Below are 24,960 nucleotides of genomic sequence, written 5' to 3' on the forward strand. Positions count from 1 at the left end.
ATCTCATCAGTCCATGAAAATTCAAGGAGCTGGCGCCAGTCATGGTAATAGACTGCTCAAAACAGAATGATAGAATTAAATCAGGACCTACAGATGTACAAATTGAATCTGAATCTTCAGCAAATTTTCTGGAACACACTGCATTGTATTCTCTATTTCTACATGACCATGTGATGAACTACTGCCTGCTCACCGGAGATGAGCAACGAGCTGTATAAATGAACAGGTGCTGCGCCGTACCCAGAGCATTCCACAATCATATCTCAGGGCATGAACATCATTGCAGATGCACAGGGTTTCTATGATGATGAGTGTAGTCAGTTCATATTTAAAGATGTTATATTCATAGCGTACACTTAAGACGCCAGAATAAAAGAGATATTCTCAGCAAACAGTGCATGCCGAGGTCTTTGAAGGATGTGAAGTGTGCTAATACACGGGTGAGTGCAAACTGGTCAGCACATTTCTGCCATGGAATTCAGCAGGATGAACCTGGCATATCCTATAAAGATTTGGTGACGTCGCTTTGATTATCCAGCCACATATATACTATCATCTACATGAAGGGGAAGAAGAAGATCTCATGAATTCATTGAATCTTCAAGTTTGCTATTGTTCAAGACCTGATCTTCTTTAACTCAAGAAGAAGATGTATGAAAATAATGTTGCTGTATCTGCTTATGAAAATGTAAAATTGCTTTCAAGTTGGATGAGAAATAAATGAATTTTTAGCCCATAATATGTGTGTACTTTTTTACTGGTCACCTAGATGCTATGTCTGGGGCTTTCTTCAAGCACATAAGGTATAATTTTAGACTTGTTAGCTACATGTCTTTGGAAGCAGACACAGTCTTGTGTCTCCTGCTCCCATAAGCCAATTCACACTGCATGACAGGCATAACCCAATACAGCCATTCTATATATTTTGTTATCTTCCATCTTAAACTTCACCTCCTTAGTAGCACTTATCTTTATAAAAACTAATGTCATTTGTGTCATGCACATCCTTGGTTTCGTACACTCTACTACAGCCTTTTTCATCTCCACAGCAACAAAGTGCTGACTGAATATGGTGACCTGCTTAAAATTTGGTCTGCCAATACATTTTCCTACGCCCATTCCATTCGGTTCTAATCAAAATTTCACACTGTTTCCTCTCTAATTCTCACTTGTTTTGCCAAAAATTGAATTATTTGTTAATTTGTAAAAATCTTCCTCACAGTCACACACTGCATTCAAATCAATATACTCCTTCAAACAGGGGGACTGCTTGGAGGAGATAGCCTGGGTGATTCTAAGGAGCTCCATCCCCAACCTGAGACACTGCTAGAGATTATGATAATGAATTATGTATCTCCACTTATTCCCCAGCATTGTCATCAGTTTTGGGGTAGAGCCTCCTTGCAGAACTAGTTTCTCTGGACACAGTGGAAAATCACCGTGTGCATCATGCAAACTAATAGGGTACGTGAGTTATGCCTCCATCACATACTCCACATCAGGATCAGCTATCATACTCTTCATTTTTCCACCTAATCCTTGGACTGGTCTTCAGGCACCCATGGGAACCTCACCAATGGACTGTGATTGTTGCATGGCATTTCCATATAAGTTATTCACATCCAGGTACATGATGTAACTCAAATCACAGGATGCATTTAAACTGTCATCCATCATCCGAGGGTTATTCGGATGGGCACACCTAAGGACACATTGGCGAAGTCCCCCATGAATCCCTCACTCAAAGAAAAGAAGCATGTCAGCATCTATCAATAATTTAGTGCAGCACTTCATTTTCTTGAGCATTATGTCCCACGACAACCCAGGTGCTATGTAATAAAAGGCAGGATACAGAGAATATATGGTCATGTGTAGTTTCTGGAACTTCTCGAAAACGCCCACAAGCAAGTGCAAATCCCTGTCCTTGTAAAGTCGTGCTTACTCTCTTAAAATGGTGGTGATGAATTCCCACCAGGTGTCCACGGCATGCTCATGCTCTGCATTTGCTATGGCATCACCTGTAAGGTTGCTGGAGAATGCAGCCTGGTTTCATTGAGTTTTGCCATACTATCAACATACTCATATGGAAATCCCCCTTCCTAGTCACATGCTGAAACTTTTTCTCACTGGGAAATGCAGCTATAGTGATATGCGTATTCTTCTGAGTTATAGTTTAAATGAGTGGTGCCTGCATAAAACATAGCGTGTCAAAGAAGCAGAGAGTAATTCTCGGCATCATTTGTTTGGAGAATGAAATATATTTCTCGTTGCTTTCAGGTAGAATACTGACCTGATCTGTCTTCATGACGAAATCAGCCAAGCACTCAAAAAGAAAGTGAGTGTCATTCCCACTCAAATTATGGCTGGAAAATGGGTATGTGCCTTGGTAGCGTGTACTTCAAATTGCACATGTTGTGAGCTCTGCCAAGGAACTTCCCTTAAAGATGACAGTGGTCCCTACAAGGAATTCTGCTTTATCATCTAATGGCAGTCCAAATATGAAGCCAACCGTGTTGCTGTACAGATATTCATTCTCCTTGGATTTGATCATGGGAACGTTGTCGCTGTAAAGTTTATCAACCTCCCATGAAAGGTTTTCAAGCTCACTGAGCAGCCAAATCGCAGGATTATCCCCGACATTTGATTCATAACTGTTAAGACTTGAATCATAGGACTATTTGGTACACTGCCGCAAATGGTACGTTTTTTTCTGTAAAGGTGGTATGCGAGATTGTGAGGTCACCTTCACAGTTCAAAAATGGTTCAAATGGCTCTGAGCACTATAGGACTTAACATCTGAGGTCATCAGTCCCCTAGAACTTAGAACTACTTAAACCTAACTAACCTAAGGACATCACACACATCCATGCCCGAGGCAGGATTCAAACCTGCTACCGTAGCAGTCGCACGGTTCCGGACTGAGCACCTAGAACAGCGAGACCACTGCGGCCGGCACCTTCACAGTAGGTCACAGGAGTGAGGAGGTATTCAAAGTTGGTGTACACTGCAAATTGACATCAGTCCTGGCGGTGAGCATTTTTAAATTTCATGAATTTGTATTCTTCAGTGTGCATAATAACACGTACTGGGTCCTTGGAAGTGCGGTCTACTAGATGGGCCACTAATAGCTTCTTGAGAAAAAAATAATCAAGACTCCTTAAGCAAATACGTTGTTTATGTTCATGTTTACTCACCTCAAAGGAGAAAAGGCGGGACATGTCTTTGATCCAAACATAACAATAATTGTCTTTCTCCTTTTTCTCAACGGAGAATAAGAGCATGTTTACATGCATCTTACGCTCACCGGCAAATTTTAAGAAATGGAGGGGGCCGATAAATATATGCTTGTCCTGCTCACCTGACTTGCTTTTCTTCTCCAGGCCACAAACATGGACGAAATTCAAGTATTCTGCACCTCAAATTTAGGTATGGCCTGGATGTTGACGGGGAACTCGGTGCCGTCAAAATTGTAACACTTATGAATGTGAAAATATCTACCATACTGAGATGTTAGCTCTGGATGTACCTTGTAATTTCTTTTGCAGGCCAGGACTGACTGTGTAAAACAAGGCTGACACTTTTTTATTTTGGACATTAATTCATGCCTGCTTATCAGCTATGTCCTTAGGTAGCTTGATGTAGCTAGACCTTCCATTTACTGGATCATAGACATGTGTGTGAATGTCCAGGTGTAATAGTCAACTGAGTGCTTTAGCTGACACCTTAACTTCCATTTTAGAAAACTCAGCCAGCTCTCAAGGTGGATTCACAGAACCACTCAGCGACTGATGTGCTCCATGTTGTTAAGCCAAGCAAAGATAATGAAGACGTCTTCTCTTCAATGCCAGAGCTATGCTGGTTCAGTTTTCCAATGTGGAATCACAGACCTGTTATACTTAACAACCTCTGCAGGAATCCCGTTTTCACCTGGAGCCTTCCTGTTAACAAGGAAACGTATTGCTCTACTCAGTTTATTCACAATATGCATTGCAACTAACACTTCCTTAACTAGCATTTGTTTGATGGCGCCAAGTGCATCACTACTAACTTCATTCTCAGCTGCATACAACTCAAAGTAGTGTTCAGACCCAGCATTCCATTTGCTTGCCTTCATCAGTAATGACTTCACCTTTCTTGGACGTCAGAAGAGGTGTTTTTCTGACAGTTGGACCTACTGCTTTCTTAATACCATCATATATTGCCTTAGCGTTCCCAGTACCGACAGCTTTCTGTGTATCTACACATAAATTCAGCCTGTAGTTATTTGCACATTTCCTGTATGTCTGCTGTGCCCTGTTCTTTGCTCCTCGCAAGTTATTCTGATATATTCCATTTGGGTTTCTTTTGTATGCAAGCAATACTTCCTGTTTAGCCTCCATGGAAACATTCAATAACACAACAATAAAAAATAAGTTACTTTTGTTACATACTTTTTCGAGTGTTCATGTTTTTCTGCAAACTGGTTACAGCATTTCTCTAATCTATTCATCATTTTGTGATATTGCGATTTACAGAACTTGTGTCTTGAGCACAGTGAGTCACACACAAAAGTGAGATAAGTGTTTTGCTACAATCTTTTGTTAATGAGTATTTTTCTTTTGAAACCTTCTTTCAAAATACAATAGTTGAACAACCACTGTTTCAGTTCTGCATACAACTGTTGTTCCAGCAGCTCAAACAATGTATGCAGCTGCTGAATCCTTGTTGAAATGCGAGGGCTCCCCCCCCCCCCCCTCCCCCCCAAACAGCAGCAAATGGATTTTACAAAAATGAAATTTTAATTGTCTTTTCAAAATACTAAATCCACCATTTATTTCTTCAGAGAGATTAGACATGATATGTATATATGCTTCCATTTCCACCAGAACTTTGGGAATGGTTTCAGTCTCAAGCTCTTTCCAAAACAGTCTTAATTTCTTATAAAAACTAAGCACACACTGAAACATATCAGATATACGGTTTTGACTCTATTGCAATGATATATTTGGTATCTGTAAAAATTCTACATCTTTAGTAAAAGCATAAAACCACCGTGGTGACCAAGTAAAGGGAAAGATTTTCCTTTTCCTTGCAGAAATTGTCAGACTCAATCCAATAACTGGAGGAAAAACCTGTCTAGACCATCACCTACTGACAGCCATCTCACTAACCAATATGGTGAAACAACTTCAGGAAGCTAGTCATTCTTCATTTCTTACATGAAGGAGTTGACAGATCAGCAGTCTTTTTTAGGGTAGGGAGAGCAGAAATAAAAGATGTTCAGAGACAGGCTGAAAATGACATTCACTTTGGTAAAACAGGCAGCCAGAAAGCAAATTTTAATGTACACAAGATACTAGAGATACGCAAAAATTGGCAGGAAAATTAGGTTCAACCAGTTTTAACTCAGCTAGTGCTCAAAATCAGTGATCACAATTGCATCAGAATATCCAAGGGCTAAGGGGTAAGTTTAATGAGTGCTGAAGAATCAGAGTTGAACAAACCAGTTGCCTCTCTGAACATCATGTGACCACTGGTATAGATATGTTAAATGTTACAGGATTCAAGTTAGCTTCTTATTTCTGTAGAGAAAATATGGAGAAAGGAGGAGTTGCCATATTTATCAGAAACTTTTGACTTCAAGAATAGTGATATTAATAAATTTTGCTCAGAGCAGCACTTAGAAGCTTGTGCAACAGAAGTAATATTTCATAATAAGTCCTTTATGATAGTAGGTATATACTTATGACCTTCAGGAAATTTTAATCTCTTCATAAAAAATCTGGACACTCTGCTGTCCCATCTCATAGTAAAAAACAAGGAAACAGTGGTTGCTGGGGATTTTAATGTTGATTTTTTGATAAGCTCTGTCAGTGAACAATTTGCGGCCAGTAAGACTATCATTCAATTTAGTTCCTACTGTGAACTTTGCTATTAGGATATGTAAATGCTCTGAGACTTCCACTGATGATCTCTATGTAGACAAACATAAGGAAAAGAGTCATATCACAAAACCAATAGTAAATGGGCTATCTGATCATGACAAGCAGCGTCTTGTGTTAAATGATGAAACTTATCAGGATAAGATATCTATTAAATCTGAGTACAGGAGGGTAATAAGTAAGTCAAAAATTGAGAAATTCAGGAAATTGGTCAAAGATATGAACTGGATAGATGTTTACAATACATCTGACTTAACGGGAAATACAAAGCATTCATTAATAAAGTTGCCTCCACTTTTGAAAATTGTTTTCCCCTAAAGGTAACTCAAATCACACATAAGTAAAAAAATAAACTGTGGATTACACAAGAAATAAAGATATCATGTAGGTCAAAAAGGAGACTACATACTATCTAGGAATAGCTCTGATGTTAGAACTGTAATGTAATACAAAGAATACTGCAAAATATTGAAGCAAGTAATCCAGAAATCAAAGCAGCTTTATTATGAGAAAAAGATAATTACATCAGGTAACAAAGTGAAAACTGCATAGGATATCGCGAAGACAGAGACAAGTGGGGCCAAAACTGAAGAGGAACAGATAGCTCCAAAAATAAATGAGACTTTGGTAATAAGTACATTTAGTGTTGCAAATCTATTAAACAACTACTTCATTTCTGTTACCGAGAGCTTGTGGTTATCAGATTTGGCTAAGTGCTAGCATCCATCATAAAATCCATAAAATCTAAAGTTTTCCATTGGGCATGATAACATATCAACAAAGTCAATCAAAGAGTGCTCATGCGAAATGAGTGCTATCTTAAGTTATTTGTGTAATCAATCTCTTATAAGCAGAACATTTTCAGACTGGCTAAAATATGCTGCAGTTAAGCCTCTTAACAAGAAGGGGGATAATGAGATACCATCAAACTATTGACCAATTTCACTTTTGCTTGCTATCTCAAACTATTTGAAAAGGTTGTGTTCAAGCGTCTACTTACGCACCTGCCTGCAAATGATATATTGTCCAAGACACAGTTTGGATTTCTTATAAGGGTTCTGATACAGAGAAAGCTATTTACACTTACAGAGAGATTGTACTTAATTCATTAGATAATAAATTAGAGGCTTCTGGCATTTTCTGTGAACTGTCAAAAGCCTTTAACTGTGTGAACCACAGCATTCTCTTAAGTAAATTAGATTATTATGGTGTCACTGGTAATGCTGCAATATGGTTTGAGTCTTATCTAACAAGAGACAAAGGGTGTCGTTGCGAAATAACAGTGCAGTAAGAAGTCAGTCTTCATTTGACTGGGAATTAATTACATGTGGTGTTCCTCAAGGTTCCATCTTGGGTCTGTTGCTTTTTCTTGTGTACATTAAAGACCTCTCATCTGTTACATTGCCAGATGCTGAGTTTGTTTTATTTGAAGATGATACAAACATTGCAATAAGTAGCAAGTCAAGTACAGATTTAGAAATAGCTGCTAATCAAATTTTTGCAGTTCAGAACTTGTAAGAGATTTCCTTCCAGCATGAATATAATATATGAAGATGTGCAGATCAAAGGTTGATAGTGTTAAATATCTAGGATTACAACTTGACAATATAATCAGTTGGGAAGGGCATACCACAGAATTGCTCAAGTGCCTAAACAAGTCTGTATTTGCCATGAGAATGATGCCAGATGTAGGAGATATAAATAATAAAAAAAAACTAGCATACTTTCATTCTATTGTGTCATAGGGGATCATATTCTAGGGCAATTCCACAAACCAAGCAAAAGTTTTTAGTGTGCAAAAGTGTGTGATAAGAATCATTTGTGGTGTAAATTCAAGAACATCTTGTAGAAACCTGTTCAAGGAACTTTTGTTCTAATCACTGCTTCACAGTATATTTATTTATTAGTCAAATTTGTTGCAAGTAATAGATTATTTCCAACCAATAGCTCAATACATAGCATCAATACTAGGAATAAGAACAAACTACATAAAGACCTAAAATCACTTACCTTGGTCCAAAAAGGGATCCAATGTTCAGGAACACACATTTTCAATAAATTGGCAGCAACCACTAAACACTTGGTTTCAGATAAAGCACAGTTTAGACAGTGTTCAAACGACTTTTTGATAGGCAACACCTTCTACTCCGTAGATCAATATCTTAAAAAGAGACTGTTACCAGCTTAAGTAAAAATATAGGTTAGATTTCAGTTTTGACAACACTTGGTCAAGATAAGGTATTTTGTGTATGATAAATTTATTAGTAGTGCATAACAGTGTTTCATTCTGACAATGTGCTAATTCTGCAAATATTAGATGTTCCAGTTTACTGCATTGCATTAACATATTTCGACTATCTCCTCACAAATGATCTGGGAAGTAAGTATTACATTCAAATGTTTCATGTCATACTTTCTGACATGTTCCACACCCATGAGAATCATCTAATTTTTTGGGTCTATGGAAAGAAAACTAAATCTAAACTGTGATACTGTTGGCATCACTGCACACACCTATGTTTAATGTGTAATTGTTGGAAGTTTAATTGTTGTATGTCCATTAGTATTGTTCAGTGCTGTGTTGAGTAGGACGTTAGTTCTTATGGTCATTAGACATCATGAAAGAGCAGAATGGGGCACTCCATGGAACTCATGGACTTCGAATGTGGTCAGTTGACTGGGTTCACTTGTCATATGTCTGTACGTGAGATTTCAACACTACTAAACATCACTAAGTCCACTGTTTCCAATGTGATAGTGAAGTGGAATTGTGAAAGAACACGTACAGCACAAAAGTGTATAGGCTGACCTTGTCTGTTGACTGACAGAGAACACTGACAGTTGACGAGAGTCGTAATGTGTAATTATCAGACATCAATCCAGACCACTACACAGGAATTCCAAACTGCATCAAGATCCACTGCAAGTACTATGGCAGTTAGGTGGAAGGAAAGAAAACTTGGATATCTTGGTCCAGCAGCTGCTCATAAGCCACACATCAGACCGTTAAAGGCCAAACAACACTTCGCTTGGTGCAAGGAGTGTAAACATTGGACAACTGAACAGTGGAAAAACACTTTGTGGAGTGATGAGTCACGGTACACAATGTGGCGATCCAATGGCAGGATGTGTGTATGGTGAATGCCCGATGAATGTCATCTGCCAGCGTGTGTAGTGCCAACAGTAAAATTCAGAGGCAGAGGTGTTACGGTGTGGTCATGTTTTTGGCAGAGGGGGCTTACACCCCTTTGCCTTTACAAATGTCTGCTTGTGTCTGTGTATGTGCGGATGGATATGTGTGTGTGTCGCACGCGGTGTATACCTGTTCTTTTTTCCCCCTAATGTAAGTCTTTCCGCTCCCAGGATTGGAATGACTCCTTACCCTCTCCCTTAAAACCCACATCCTTTCGTCTTTCCCTCTCCTTCCCTCTTTCCTGATAAAGCAACCGTTGGTTGCAAAAGTTTGAATTTTGTGTGTATGTTTGTGTGTCTATCAACCTGCCAGCACTTTCGTTTGGTAAGTCACATTATCTTTGTTTTTTGATAGGTAATACAATGGAAAAAAAAACGTGTATTTGCATCAAGTATCAACTTACGTTTTCCATGTCCGTATGACAAATCCCATTCTGCAACGTATGATGTCGAGAGCACATCCACTGAGTAAATGTACAGTGGTATACACTTTGCAATTTACTATATTACTTATTGTGAATAACATCATTTGCATCACTATTCATCAAGGTTTGACTTGAGCTTTCCAAGCCTGTCCCTCATTATTGAAAAATTGTATTACAAATAGTAAGTAGTCAAGCAACATATGATATTCACTCCAACTTCATGAAAATACATGTGGTTTTTTCCGTTATATTAGCTCTCAAACATCTTATAAATTAAATAATATGACCATCTTGCAATGTGTGAACACTAACCGCTTGACCACAATGACAACTTACACTTAACATCTTTGCACAGATACATCAGTTACATAGTTGATGCCTGCAACTTCTCTTGTGATTTTCTCGGAACTGCCAGAGTAATGCACTTTACTACTTGTACATTATGTTTTTGTAAAGGCCTATTAATGACGTACAAAGTTTGAAGTACATCCATGATCCCAATGTCGTTGCCTCCCCTTGTAAGATAATTATTAGAGTTGAGAAAGGTATTTTATGTACAGGCAAATCTTAAATGTTTGGGCTTTCATAGCGGCAGGTTTAATTACAGGAACTCCCTCTCCTCAAACACGTTCAACTTTCAAGAAAGACGATTTTAAACACCTGTAGTTTATCAAGTTTGTGGTACAAACTACTTTTTTTTTCCATACAGAACAACACTGAGTGCCAAATCCATAAGAATGCACTGCCAGCAACTGTTCAGAATTTTGGTGCCCATATTGATGGGGGTTTGTTGGCGAAATTCAACACTTGTGCAATTAAAGCTGTTGTTTCCATTCAGTTGAGTGATCCATCTTCCAATACTGTAATTGTATGTGGATCATGTTTTTGGATAAATTCCTAACAAATGGACCTAGAAACGTTTTTCTTTCACCTAGAATGTCATTTATTGTTTTTAGTGTGGTGATTAAGCAATGAAAACAGAATAAATTAAGGTACACATAACTGTGAGAGGAGCAACAATCTCTGCATGAAAAATGTAAGTTTCCCTATTTCCTAAAAAGGGGAAAAAAAGAAAGAAAAAAATCTTTTCACACATAATTTCTCATTCTGAAATAATTTTACTGACACTGTGCAATCCTTATGTTACTTTTCTGTATAGTCATCATTTTTTTTCCAAGCATTTTCTGTAAATTCACACAAATTTTTTCAACAGTGTTGTACCAGGTCTGGCCCTGTGTTCGTAACCAGCAGTTCACTTTTCCCATGACTTCATCACCAGTGTTGGGAGTATTTACCTTTTAGGGTGACTTGGGGGCAAGCTCTAGAAGATGTGGGAATACTTTCCAGTAGAATCTTCCAAGATTAACATGGATCATTACAATTTTATGAGGATGAGCGTTGTCACAAAGTACGATAATTTTGAGAGATGAAAGTCCTGGATTTTTCTTTTGATGCTACTCGCAGATTGCTTAAGACATTACAGGACCTCTCTACATTCTTTGTGGAGTGGTGAGGCAGGTAGTGAATGAGTGCAACCCTCTGAAAGTCCCAACAGATAGCCGCTATAACTTTCCTTGCTGAATGTGTAACTTATGCCTTTTTTGGGACACTTTCACCACGTTTCTTCCACACCTTGCACTGACACACAGTCTCAGGAGTCAAACGACAGACACAGGTCTTATTCCCAGCAACAAGTCATTTGAAGAAAAAATTTCCCTCTTTCTGACGCATTTCAAGAAACATCCTGGTCAAATCCATCCACTGCTGCTTGTGGACATAACTCAGCAAATGCGGCACTCACCTTGCAAAGACTTTGCTGTAGTGAAGATGGTCTGTCAAGATCTTTGTGATGGATGAGTATTAAATTGCAGCCACAAGAAGTAGTCAAAATTAGGACACTATCGGTGGTAACACAATGATCTTCCTCTAATATATTGTGAATTGCAATAATGGTATCATCATGTGTTGCTGTAGTGGACCACCTTGTGCACTGTTCGTCGTGCATATCTTCGTGTAGTTCCACAAACTGTACATGCCACCGTCAAAGCATTTGAAAGCTCAGCAGACTTGCTCGCAGACAGAGGTTAACTCCTAATGAATATTAATAGAAGATAGCTTTTTTTCCATGGAAAATAAATGACAGAGCTAAGCTCACAAGTGTTTACAATTTGTAGTAGAAACTCCACACTAGCTTCCACAGTACTGGCAAGATACTGTGGTATGCTTCATAAGATGTTATGTGCATTGTCAACACATAGCAGTCAAACTCACCTGCCTTCACGTCACGGCATAGTTTATTTTGCAGAGGAATAAAATTGGGAAACTTACTTTTTGATCAACCCTTGTATTTCCATTGCCTATTTAAATTGTGAGGACATTAAAATGTTGTATCACTTGTGGCTACAATAATCTGATTGAGAAAAAAAAAGGCAACACCAACAATAGTAAGGAAAGACTGAAATGAATATTTGGCTACATGTATGTCCTCCTCTTCTATATCTACATCTACATTTATACTCCGCAAGCCACCCAACGGTGTGTGGCGGAGGGCACTTTACGTGCCACTGTCATTACCTCCCTTTCCTGTTCCAGTCGTGTTTGGTTCGCGGGAAGAACGACTGCTGCAAAGCCTCCTTGCATGCTCGAATCTCTCTAATTTTACATTCGTGATCTCCTTGGGAGGTATAAGTAGGGGGAAGCAATATATTCGATACCTCATCCAGAAACGCACCCTCCCGCAACCTGGACAGCAAGCTACACCGCGATTCAGAGCACCTCTCTTGCAGAGTCTGCCACTTGAGTTTGCTAAACATCTCCGTAACGCTATCACACTTACCAAATAACCCTGTCACAAAACGCGTTGCTCTTCTTTGGACCTTCTCTATCTTCCCTGTGAACCTGACCTGGTACGGATCCCACACTGATGAGCAATACTCAAGTGTAGGTCGGATAAGTGTTTTGTAAGCCACCTCCTTTGTTGATGGACTATATTTTCTAAGGACTCTCCCAATGAATCTCAACCTGGCACCCGCCTTACCAACAATTAATTTTATATGATCATTACACTTCAAATTGTCCCATACGCATACTCTCAGACATTTTACAAAAGTAACTGCTACCAGTGTTTGTTCCGCTATCATATAATCATACAATAAAGGATCCTTCTTTCTGTGTATTCACAATACATTACATTTGTCTACGTTAAGGGTCAGCTGCCACTCCCTGCACCAAGGGCCTATCCGCTGCTGATCTTCCTGCATTTCGCTGTGATTTTCTAATGCTGCAACTTCACTGTATACTACAGCATCGTCCGTGAAAAGCTGCGTGGAACTTCCGACACTATCTACTAGGTCATTTATGTATATTCTGATGGGAGAAAAATGCCAGTATGTATTTCACACAACAACGACTGGTTTACACAGTTCTCAGTAAGAAACTTTATTTTACATAGATGAGATCTCGATAGTGATTTATTTTAGATACATATAAAGTTTTGATACAAAATAAATGGTATGGAATGACTGATACCAAAGAATATCTTCTGATGTACCACACACTTTCTAGTTAAAAAGAAGAGTAGCCATATACACTTTCTCTAACACACACACACACACACACACACACACACACACACACACACACGAGACAGACAAATGAGCTGGCACACCAACGTGCCATTATTATTCTGTATGGTACTGGTATTGTACCTCCACACTGACAATATACATCAAAATCTTAGGAAACACAAACACATCTAATACAGTAGCCACATTTCAACTGGTGTCAGATACAAGATGTTCTTTCTACAGGTCTTCTGAAGTTCTAGCAATGTTCACAAATAAAATTCTCTGTCCATATAATAAATATTTTAAGTTCATGATCAGCTAATTACACAAAATCTTCAAAGGACGCTGTCAGGATTACTGTGCTCTGTGGCATTAAGAACCATTACCTGAAAAAAATAAAGACAGATCAGTAAGAACTTCCAGCAGTGGCTCAGTAATTAGAGCAGCAGTTACTATTAACACACCAGAAAATGTTTACATTTTCTCAAACACATACTGTTAGTCCCACTCACAGTATTTTTACACTTCTGGACCTGTCAGTGATGAACTCTATTTAAGGAGTCTGCTTTTCATAATTATTTTCAAATTTGCCCCTAAGTTATGAAAAGCTGTTATTATACCAAGACAGAAATTATATTCATCAGACAACCTGGGGGATACAAAACACATTAGATTCAATTCTCAGTATGACATACTCTTTGTTGTAGTGCTACCAAGATGTGGAATGCAAGCGAAGGTAGTATTTAAAAAAATAGGCCAATGTGAACTTCAGATAATATAGAGTTCCTACTTCAATATGTTGTTTCCATGCCTCATAGGTTCAAAATTCTAACGTGGCCTTTATCATAGCTGTCTAATGTATTGTTACACCTCTTGAGTAGGATGGTAAATTTATCATTTTGAAGTTCCATGTTTTGCTACTGTTTTCCTTCTCTACTCTCATATTACATATTGGATACAAATGAATTACTGTATGATATCATAAGATTATTAACCTACATCTGAGACTTGATGTAGGATATAACAATTTACAGCAAAAATGCAATGGGATATTAATGCTCATACCTTCACAGACGATAGCTTTTTCAGTGTGATTCTGTCAATCATAAATTCACATACCTTTCTACATTTCCAATACTTAAATATTGATAAGACAATTTCAAGATATAAATTCCTCTGTCATATTCTTTTGTTACTCATATATTAATAGTCAAGTGCATATGTATAATCATCTGAGTGTGAGTATCCCATATTCCTTATTATGTTGATATTTCCTTTATTGTGACAATAAGATAAAACAGATACAAAATAACAATCCCATAATGTGTGACTGCAAGTCTTATTAATAGAAAGGTAGAGGTCTGTTCTTGTTCTCATACAGGTGGGTGTCTCTCGGGGTCTAACTGACCTGCTCTTCATTTTTAACATTCCCCTACATACCACTCTCAATCCCCATGATCTAGAAACTATTAATTTCCATTGTTAGGTACTGTCTTCCTTTTACTTTTATGTGTTTCTATCAGTAGTAGTAGTATATATTCCACCTCTTAAAGGTAAGTACTTGCCAGCTGTTCTGTCTCAAATCTATTAATTTATTAGTTTTCTTGACTGAATTTCCTTTCATTTAATTCATATATTACTTTGTCATCCCAAAATAAGAGGACGTAATATGGCTTAACACACTGTGACTTATGTGAAACTTTTAAACTTTCAGCAGTGAGTGAAGGAAAAGCATCTCAATGATTTCCTGTTATTAGAGAAATAATCATAATGAAAACAATGAGGAGAGTAGTGTCAGATCTAGAATTAAAACCAGATCCTTGTTGAGCATTTTCCCATTCATATACTCATCATTTCACAATTAATCAATGTGTTACAGACTTTCCACAAGCTTCTGTCAGAACCAATATTATGAAAATTTAGATCTGGAACTTATGTCACAAAACAGCATGGCCACAGTTTGCCATCTGAAGTGTTCAGAACTTTTCACTATCAACACTATCAATCCTGATTGTGTATCTATTGAAAGTCACTTCTCCCTAGATGTTGGGAGGCAACAACATAATGCAAATTTATGTTGTAGAAAATGCCAATATCCAAAAACAAAACTAGAGTTCAGTATGGGCAATTGGGTTATAAGAATATGCACATTTATTTGAAAGAATGATAGAATGACAAAACTAGCCACAAAGAAAGTTATTTTTGTAATTTTTCATAAATATAATTGAAATTTAAGAAGCATAAGCTTACGAACTACTTCAATGAACTCTGAAATGCTCTGGACATCCACAGACATCGACACACACAGTCAGTGCAAAAGCTGATATGTAAATTCTTTGTGGATGAAGCATGAAACAAAGTACTGTACAAATACAGCAGAAAAATCTGATTATTGACAACAAATGCAATGCATTTTTCACTTTTTTTTATTTCTTGGATAATGGACACAATATGTAGATTGCTTAATGAAAATGAGTTATAACAATTTTCTTCACCATGAAATGTCTCATTCAGAATCAATACTCTATTTACTGAACATGAAAACTGTTTGAAAGCTTTGAAGGTCATAGTAGATCTTAAGACAGTGCTACATGTTCATTTATTTCAGGCAAAGACTAACTTGTCAATAAACAGTGTCTAAATTTTGCACAATTTTCATCAAAATGAATTTATAATTTTAACTACACCAATAATTTCATACTGGAGAAGTTGCTTACACATCTGCATCTAAAATCCATGTCACCTTATGGTGTGTGGTGGAGAGCACTTGGTGTATTAGTGTCACTTCCCCCTCTTCCTGTTCCAGTTGCGAATGGTTTACAGGAAGACTGATTGCTGGTATATCACGATGTGGGCTCAAATCTTTCCATTTTACCTTCATGGTCTTTTCGTGAGATGTATGCAGGAGGAAGCAATGTGCATGTATCTACCGCATTCTGGGTCTTGTGGACAAATAGGGCATCTTGACTTTCAGATTTTTTTAAAAGTCAAGTTGATTCCTATACAGACGATTTTTGATATTCAGGAATGTCATAGTTCCTGGGCATAAAACATGTCGCAAAATTCTACAACAGATCTACGTCAAGAGATATATGCCTATAGTTTTGCGCTTCTGTTTGACAAATATTCCTGAACATGGGAATGACCTGCACTTTTTTCTGATCTTATGAATGCATTGCTCCTCCAACAACCTGTGGTGCACTGCAGCTGGAAGGTGAATAAGGTCTTTCACATATTCTACATAGAATCATATCGGTATCCCATCAGGTCCTATGGCCTTCCCTCTGTCCAGCAATTTCAGTTGCTTTTCAATGGCATTGTCACTTATTTTGGTATCTGTCATTCTGATGCTTGCACGACAGTTTAAAGGAGGAACTATAATGTGCACTTCGCATGTGAAGCAGTTTTGGAAAAGACATTTAGTATTTCAACCTCCTATGTGTCCCTCTCCATTTCGATGCTATTATGGTCACAAAGTGCCTTGACAGGTGGCTTCGATCTGTTTACTGATTTAACATAAGACCGAAAGTTTTTACTATTTTCTGCCAATTTGATAGACGGGAGTTTACTTTCAAATCTGTTGAATGTTTGACATAACTCTGTACACCAATTTTAACTTCATTCAGTTTTTGTTTGTCTGTGAGGCTTTGACTAAATTAAATTTGCCTTGATTCTCTCTCTGTTTTTGTACCAGATTTCTAACATGGCAATTGAACCATGGTGGGTCTTCCCCACCCCTCAAACATTGCTCAGGACATACTTGTCTATGGTGCATTTGCACAATATTCTTAAACTTTGTACGTTGATTTTCATTGTCAGTACTGGAGATGAAATTTTTGTTCGCCACTCAGGAAATCTGAAGATTCTTTCTTGTCACTCTTGCTAAGAAAAAATATCTTCCTACTTTTCTTTATATTCCTACATACAGAACTGAAAGAAATGACCTGCATTGCAATTTCTTAAAAACAGTGAAATTTTAAGAGCTTCAGTTCTTAGGTGTTTGAAACCTCAAGTGGCGTAATTCTACACAGAGTATTTAAAACAATTTGTTCAACTAAATTTGAATACCTTGAAGGAACAATAGAGATAATGTTGAAAAATGGGAAGCAAGTGTATGAGTCTTAATCTCGAATGAAATTTTTCATCAGGATCACCTTCAATTTTATCTAATTCAATCTTATACTGTTCATTTATTATTATAAGGAAAACATAAACCAGTAACATAGTACACATGACTAGAACGCGGATAATATATTACTGATGACTGGCACTTACCTGAAATGTTAGGATTTCGTGGCCGGTCTTTCCTTTTGACCAGTGATATGTTGCCACTCCGAAGTAAACGTTGCAAGTTCACATTGGTACTATGTTCTTCAGATTCAGCATCTTCACTGTCTGCTCAAAGATTTCATTACATTAGGTTAATGAAGACTAAACAAACCCGAGAGGCATTATCATAATAACTAGCAAAAGACTGCAGATTGAAAACCAGCAAAACAGTGTTTCTATTCAAACTCCAGCACTATTGATACACATATTTAAAAGTAGAAAAAACATTACCTAGCTTGTAGAAGTGTTATTTCCTTGCCCAGAAAGGGAATAGGAATGAGCTTTCAAAGGAGGAGCAGGTCACTCAAACAAGATGTTGAGAGGGCCCACATGTAGTAAAAAGAAGACATGAAGTGGGATGTATGATGCTTTAGAGAGAGAGAGAGAGAGAGAGAGAGAGAGAGAGAGAGAGAGAGAGAGAGAGAGGTATAAGATAGTGCACAAAGAAGTGCAATGAAACTGCATTTAAGAACAAGCAAGAAATTAAAAAGATGATCTGCAAAAACCAGAGAAAGAGGTGGGGGGGATGAAGCTGGAGTAAAAAAGAAGAAAGAGTAAATAATGAAATATTATGTCCCCATGCCTCTCCCTTCTCTCTTCTTCTTGTACGTATTTTTGTATTTAATGATCTACTTTTATTATTTGGTTTATTTCCCTTTCAGCTGCCATTACAGTTCATTCAATGACTAGCTCCTTTCATATAATTATTTATTATGTACAGAATCTTTCCACTGTTCTACATGTTTCTCCCTCACCATGTGGCCTTCAACAGAGTAAGTCACTTCCCTTTTCTCACTAGCTCATCATATCCCTTAACCCTACCTTATAATACCTACCTTCCTGTACACATGCTCTCACTACAGTCAATCAACAGTCCCATATATCTTTCTTCCAAAACTGGACATTTTTTGTGCTGCTCCTACAGGCCTTTTCTTAAAAATTTCCCATTTGTGTCTGTAACCCATCTTCCCACCAATCGTTCCTTAAATACCAAACTGATCAATTCCTAGACCTTATTCACCTTGTCCTTGACCAGTACACTGTCTCTGCCAACCATCATTTCCACCCGCTGTCTCTTTGAAAACCATGCTTAGCTTGTCTTTGACATACTCTCAGGTCTTGCTAATCTGCTGGACTTGTAACCATTGTTAACAAATTCCCTAGCCTCATTTTTTCATATTTTCCCTCACCTTTTCTTCATTAGGAGTGTTTCATTATTTATTCAATTATCTCTCTCTCTCTCTCTCTCTCTCTCTCTCTCTCTCTCTCTCTCTCTCTCTCCTTTTCTGGTTTCGTCCTAGTTTTTAATCGTATTATTCATTTACTTCTTGTTTCCCATCTCCGTAACCCTGCCTTATTTTTTGCCCGGTTCTTTAATTTTCTAGACTCAGAATTGGACATGCAGAGCATTCTTGAAACACAACTATCTCTGATGCCTTCCCCTCCATCTTTGTCTTCCCTTCTTGCATTTACCTCAAAAGTGCAGGAATTTCACCTCCAGAAGGTAAAAAAATTCTCCTTTCAATAAATTAATATAGAAAATTTATTTTGGCTAATGTGCCATTAATAACACACCAGTCTGTCAAATAAGTGTTGGATTACAATTACAGGCTGTTTCCCCAGGTGCAAACTTGGAAACACATAATTTCACAGCACCTATATCTTAAACAAACAAACAAACAAAGGTTTAAAGCACATTTGGTCAAAAACTCAAGCTTCAGGAACACCATATTTTTGTCACATTAATAGAAGATTCACTTTCTCCATATCTACTCCTTTAAATTTTATTGGTGTCAGTCCCCAGGATTTATAGAAGTGAAACCAAGTTTCAAACTGTCAAACAAAGTGAATATAATCTTCATTTCTCTGGCTTAAATCAAACACTTGCATACACATGGTGCACAATAATTTTATTAATATAAGCTTCAAAATGATATTATATTTTAGTTACCAATTGAAATTAAAATGAAAAATAATACTAAGTAAATGACATGGATCTCAACGTCTCCACCGTTACCAAAGGAACTCAATGCATTATGCAAATCAACAGGCTGCAAATTCACAAAAGGCTTACAAGAAAACTCAGTTTTAATATCAAACTGAAGAAAAGATCATTACGGATGGTGAATATTGAAAATATCCTCTCTAGCTTGTATCAATGAGTTAGTGTTTTCCCTTCACAGCTCCACTACACCACTACACATCACTGAACAGTACTCACATCCATTACTAAACCCTGCAGATATTGTACAAATGTCTTCAGATGTAAAAGTGTGTTACTCCTTCTGCTAAAAGAAAATCTGTTGTTGCATGCCAATTGATTGCACATCACATTCACTCATTTTGGAAAAATATTACAATAAAGTCACCAGCTAATTATGGAAGCAAATGACATCTCATCAGAATGAATAAAATCTGAATTGTGCACTTCTTCCATTCATTTAACTCTTAGAAAACATAATAAAAAATTAAATTATGATTATTTCTAATTATCTGGTCATAAAGACGCAAGCTGATTTTCAGACACCTGTCCCCATATGTGTAATACACACAAATCCATTTGCTTCAATCATGCAGCACTGGATATCCACCAACTACAATTAATTATGAACTGGGGATTAAATCTGAAGATCTTGCAGAAATATAGGCAATTAAAAGAACTGAACTTGGATAAATTAAAAGAACCAGATGCTGTTGTTAGCTGCAAAGTGAGCATAAGGCAAAGACTGATTGAAACAGCCGAAAGGAGTACAACAGAAGGTGAATGGGTATCTTCGAGAGATGAAATAGTGAAGGCTGCAAAGAATCTCAAACACTCAAATAACACATGGGATACTGAATTTAATTGATGAAAGAAGCAAATATAAAATGAAATAGGCAAAACGGAACACATATGCCAAACAAATGAGGTTGACAGAAAGTACAAAACAGCAAAGCAGAAAAAATTACGGGGGAAATTCAAAGTTGCAGAAGCAAGTGTGATTATGGTAAAGATAGATGCCACCTATCAGAAAAACAAAAAGACTTTCAGAGAAAAGAGAAGTACTTGTATGCATACTAAGAGCTCAGATGGCAAACCAATACGAAGCAAAGGAAAATAATGTGTGGAAAAGAAACCCATCAACAGACTTTCAGAGGTGTTAGTATGGAGTAAAACAAGTAATGTCCAGTAAACATGGGCTCTAATTGCATTCCTTTCAAGCTATGAGCACTTGCTCATCTTCACTACTGTGAAGAAAACTTCTTTTCTACTCAACAAGTACTCACAGCTCTTAAAGTATACATTTCAGAGCCCATTTCTACTATAATTTTTTTTCTCTCGTTTTGGCCCATACTACCAACTCTGAAAGTTTGTGGGTGAAGTTATGGTTCACCCGACGTACAAGGGACACAACAAAAATGAACTTTAAGACATTATTATTATTATTATTATTATTATTATTATTATTGACATTGAAGAGGAATTAGATGAAGATGAGCTAAGACAGATATGATATTGCCAGAGAAATTTGGCAAAACACTGAAAGACATAAGTTGAAACAAAGCAAATTGTGTAGACAACATCCCCTCAGAGTTATTGACGTCTTTGGGAGATAATTCCATGACATGCCTATTTCAACTGGTATGCAACATATACCGTGTAAAGCAGATGAAATACCATCAGACTTTCACACGTAGTATGAATATGGCAATCTAGCTGAAATGAACCCATCACAATAAAAGCATTAAACTACTATAGAAGCAGCCTGGACTTTAACACATACATTACTGATTGCTTTAATGAATCCATACTTGAAACGCACTTTCTTAAGATGAGACTCATCCCGAGATCACAGCAACAGATTAATTGTAAATGATGCATGTTGCATAAAACAATATATTCGCCTGTATTCTCTGGACTAGTATTCACATGTTATTTTGTGTGCTAATCTTATGTTAGGATGTTTTGCAGCTAGTGGGTAATAGACCACCATAGAAGCTGGACACGGTATTGAAAACGGTCCTATAAACAAGCTTCATTAATAATGGCAATACAACCATATGCTGATATGCCAAGGCATTATCACCACTACCCACTACGAGACTGAATGCCACCTGGTAGCATTACAGCATATGATGCAATAAGAAAAGTATGTAAGTGTATGAATGGGGAATCAATTTAGTGATGATACCGGCCAAAAAAGAGGAAATCCACTGACACAAGCAGCTTGGACAAAGGGCAATATAAAAATCGCAAGGAAAGTCCTGGCAGCCTGTAGATGATTTAGGAATAAAGCAAACAACTCACCAAACACAGATATAGTTACACTGTTCTGGCTGAACACACAACAGCTGTTTGGCAGGTAGACTGGGGTGAACAGCTGTGTTGGGGGTGTGGGTGGGAGTGAGGGGCAGAGGAAGGAGAAAGATGGAAGGTGGGGAGGGAGGCTCAGAGAAAGATGGTTTACTCCTCAGAGGAAGACAACACATGTGTCTGATATGAAAGCAGGAGAAAGAACATGGCAGGGAGGAGGATGGGATTGACGGGGCAGTGCGGAACAGTATGAGGGGAGGCTGAAGGGTAGAGGGTGTGGTGCAGGGGGTTAGTGGAAACTGAGGTCAGGACTATGGTAACAAAGGATTTGTTGTAATGATGACTACCTTCTGCAGGATACAGATATGATGGTGCTGGGTTAAGGATTCAGATGGCACAGGTTGGGAAGCATCTATTGAATCTGAGCATTATATGCTTAGTAGCATGTTCTGCCGCTGGCAGGGTCACCAAGTCACCTGTATTTCACAGGTTTTCTCATATTTTGACCTCAATGTCATCAGTCTTCTGCCTCACTAATTTAAGAATATTTTCTCTAGTTTTCTTTCGAGTATAATATTGTGTGGTTGAAGTGCGATACTTTTTTGATTTTTAATGATTCGACTTTAATTATCAAAATATTCTATGTGATAAAATATTCTAAGTGATAAATTGAACTGCACATTTGTGTCACAGCTTTGTTCCAAAGCAGTAACAAAAGTACTATGCAGCTCACTAGTGTCACTGAGAACATTAAATTAGTTTTACAAGTATATATTCAAATGTGCATGTAAGTAAGTTCAACAAACCTCCAAGTTCAGCAACGATCACTGGTGACAAATCTTTGAAGGCAGAATATTCCATACAGCAAGGTATGGTTTAAGTAGCAATTGTATGAATTATGGCAATAAACTTTTAAAGGTATTATTAATGAGAAAGTATAAAAATGCAGTAAATGAAGCAGGCAAAAAGGAATACAAACGTCTCAAAAATGAGATCGACAGGAAGTGCAGAATGGCTAAGCAGGGATGGCTAGAGGACAAATGTAAGGATGTAGAGGCTTATCTCACTAGGGGTAAGATAGATACTGCCTACATGAAAATTAAAGAGACCTTTGGAGATAAGAGAACCACTTGTATTAACATCAAGAGCTCAGATGGAAACCCAGTTCTAAGCAAAGAAGGGAAAGCAGAAAGGTGGAAGGAGTATATAGAGGGTCTATACAAGGGCGATGTACTTGAGGACAATATTCTGGAAATGAAAGAGAATGTAGATGAAGACGAAATGGGAGATACAGTACCGCGTGAAGAGTTTGACAGAGCACTGAAAAACCTCAGTCGAAACAAGGCCCCGGGAGTAGACAACATTCCTTTAGAACTACTGACGGCCTTGGGAGAACCAGTCTTGACAAAACTCTACCATCTGGTGAGCAAGATGTATGAGACAGGCGAAATACCCTCAGACTTCAAGAAGAATATAATAATTCCAATCCCAAAGAAAGCAGGTGTTGACAGATGTGAAAATTACCAAACGATCAGTTTAATAAGCCACAGCTGCAAAATACTAATGCGAATTCTTTACAGACGAATGGAAAAACTAGTAGAAGCCAATCTTGGGGAAGATCAGTTTGGATTCCATAGAAATATTGGAACACATGAGGCAATACTGACCCTTAAGACTTATCTTAGAAGAAAGATTAAGGAAAGGCAAACCTATGTTTCTACCATTTGTAGACTTAGAGAAAACTTTTGACAACGTTGACTGGAATACTCTCTTTCAAATTCTAAAGGTGGCAGGGATAAAATACAGGGAGTGAAAAGCTATTTACAATTTGTACAGATACCAGATGGCAGTTATAAGAGTTGAGGGGCACGAAAGGGAAGCAGCGGTTCGGGAGGGAGTGAGACAGGGTTGTAGCCTCTACCCGATGCTATTCAATCTGTATATTGAGCAAGCAATAAAACAAACAAAAGAAAAATTCGGAGTATGTATTAAAATCCACAGAGAAGAAATAAAAACACTGAGGTTCGCCGATGACATCGTAGTTCTGTCAGAGACAGCAAAGGACTAGGAAGAGCAGCTGAACGGAATGGACAGTGTCTTGAAAGGAGGATATAAGATGAACATCATCAAAAGCAAAACAAGGATAATAGAATGTATTCGAATTAAGTCGGGTGATGCTGAGGGACTTAGATTAGGAAATGAGACACTTAAAGTAGTAAAGGAGTTTTGTTATTTGGGGAGCAAAATAACAGATGATGGTCGAAGTACAGAGGATATAAAATGTCGACTGGCAATGGCAAGGAAAGCGTTTCTGAAGAAGTGAAATTTGTTAACATCGAGTATAGATTTAAGTGTCAGGAAGTTGTTTCTGAAAGTATTTGTATGGAGTGTAGCCATGTATTGAAGTGAAACATGGACGATGAATAGTTTACACAAGAAGAGAATAGAAGCTTTCAAAATGTGGTGCTACAGAAGAATGCTGAAGATTAGATGGTTAGATCACATAACTAACGAGGAGGTATTGCACAGAAGTGGGGAGAAGAGGAGTTTGTGACACAACTTGACTAGAAGAAGGGATTGGCTGGTAGGACATATTCTGAGGCATCAAGGGATCATCAATGTAGTACTGGAGGGCAGCATGGAGGGTAAAAATCATAGAGGGAGACCAAGAGATGAATACACTAAGCATATTCAGAAGGATGTATGTTGCAGTAGGTACTGGGAGACGAAGAAGCTTGCACAAGATAGAGTAGCATGGAGAGCTGCATCAAACCAGTCTCAGGACTGAAGACCACAACAACATTAATAACTATGCTGTAGCAGGAAAAATATCCTGGGATGCACAAATGCAGAAACAATAGATGGAAACATTTTAGCCCCAAAACGTGTTGAAGATAATGTAAGAAATCTTAACCCTTTGACTGCTACATATGTGCTCCCTGCATTCCGTGCTGGGTGCGGCTTTGTTGTTGCTGTACTGCTTGCCTAGTGCTACTATACATAATGAGACAGCGTTCCAGCTGTCATGAAATACTTATCGCCCTATTTTGAGGAGACCACAGTCAGATATTTTCCAACAACAGAAAGTCCAGGTTGGATTATTAGTAATACTATGAAAAGGATAGACTGCTGCTCACCGTATAGACAACACGTTGAGTCACAGACAGGCACAATGAAAAGATTGTTACACACTGAGTTTCGGCCAAAGCCTTCTTCAGAAAGGAAAGAAAAAC

At 37.8% G+C, this 24,960-nt stretch overlaps 1 protein-coding gene across 1 annotated transcript in view; it reads right to left on the reverse strand.

Moving 5' to 3' along the window:
* Positions 1-12,908: 12,908 nt before the first annotated feature.
* The window catches only part of LOC126353882 (nucleoprotein TPR-like), a 342,294-nt gene continuing 330,242 nt past the window's right edge, over positions 12,909-24,960 (reverse strand). The window contains exons 27-28 of the mRNA XM_050003086.1: positions 17,380-17,499; positions 12,909-13,490 (exon numbers count right to left, since the gene is read on the reverse strand). Coding sequence (XP_049859043.1) covers positions 13,477-13,490; positions 17,380-17,499 — 134 coding nt within the window. The 3' untranslated portion in view covers positions 12,909-13,476. The remainder of the gene's footprint in view (positions 13,491-17,379; positions 17,500-24,960) is intronic.

This window comes from Schistocerca gregaria, chromosome 3 (assembly GCF_023897955.1).
Source record: "Schistocerca gregaria isolate iqSchGreg1 chromosome 3, iqSchGreg1.2, whole genome shotgun sequence".
NCBI lineage: Eukaryota > Metazoa > Arthropoda > Insecta > Orthoptera > Acrididae > Schistocerca > Schistocerca gregaria.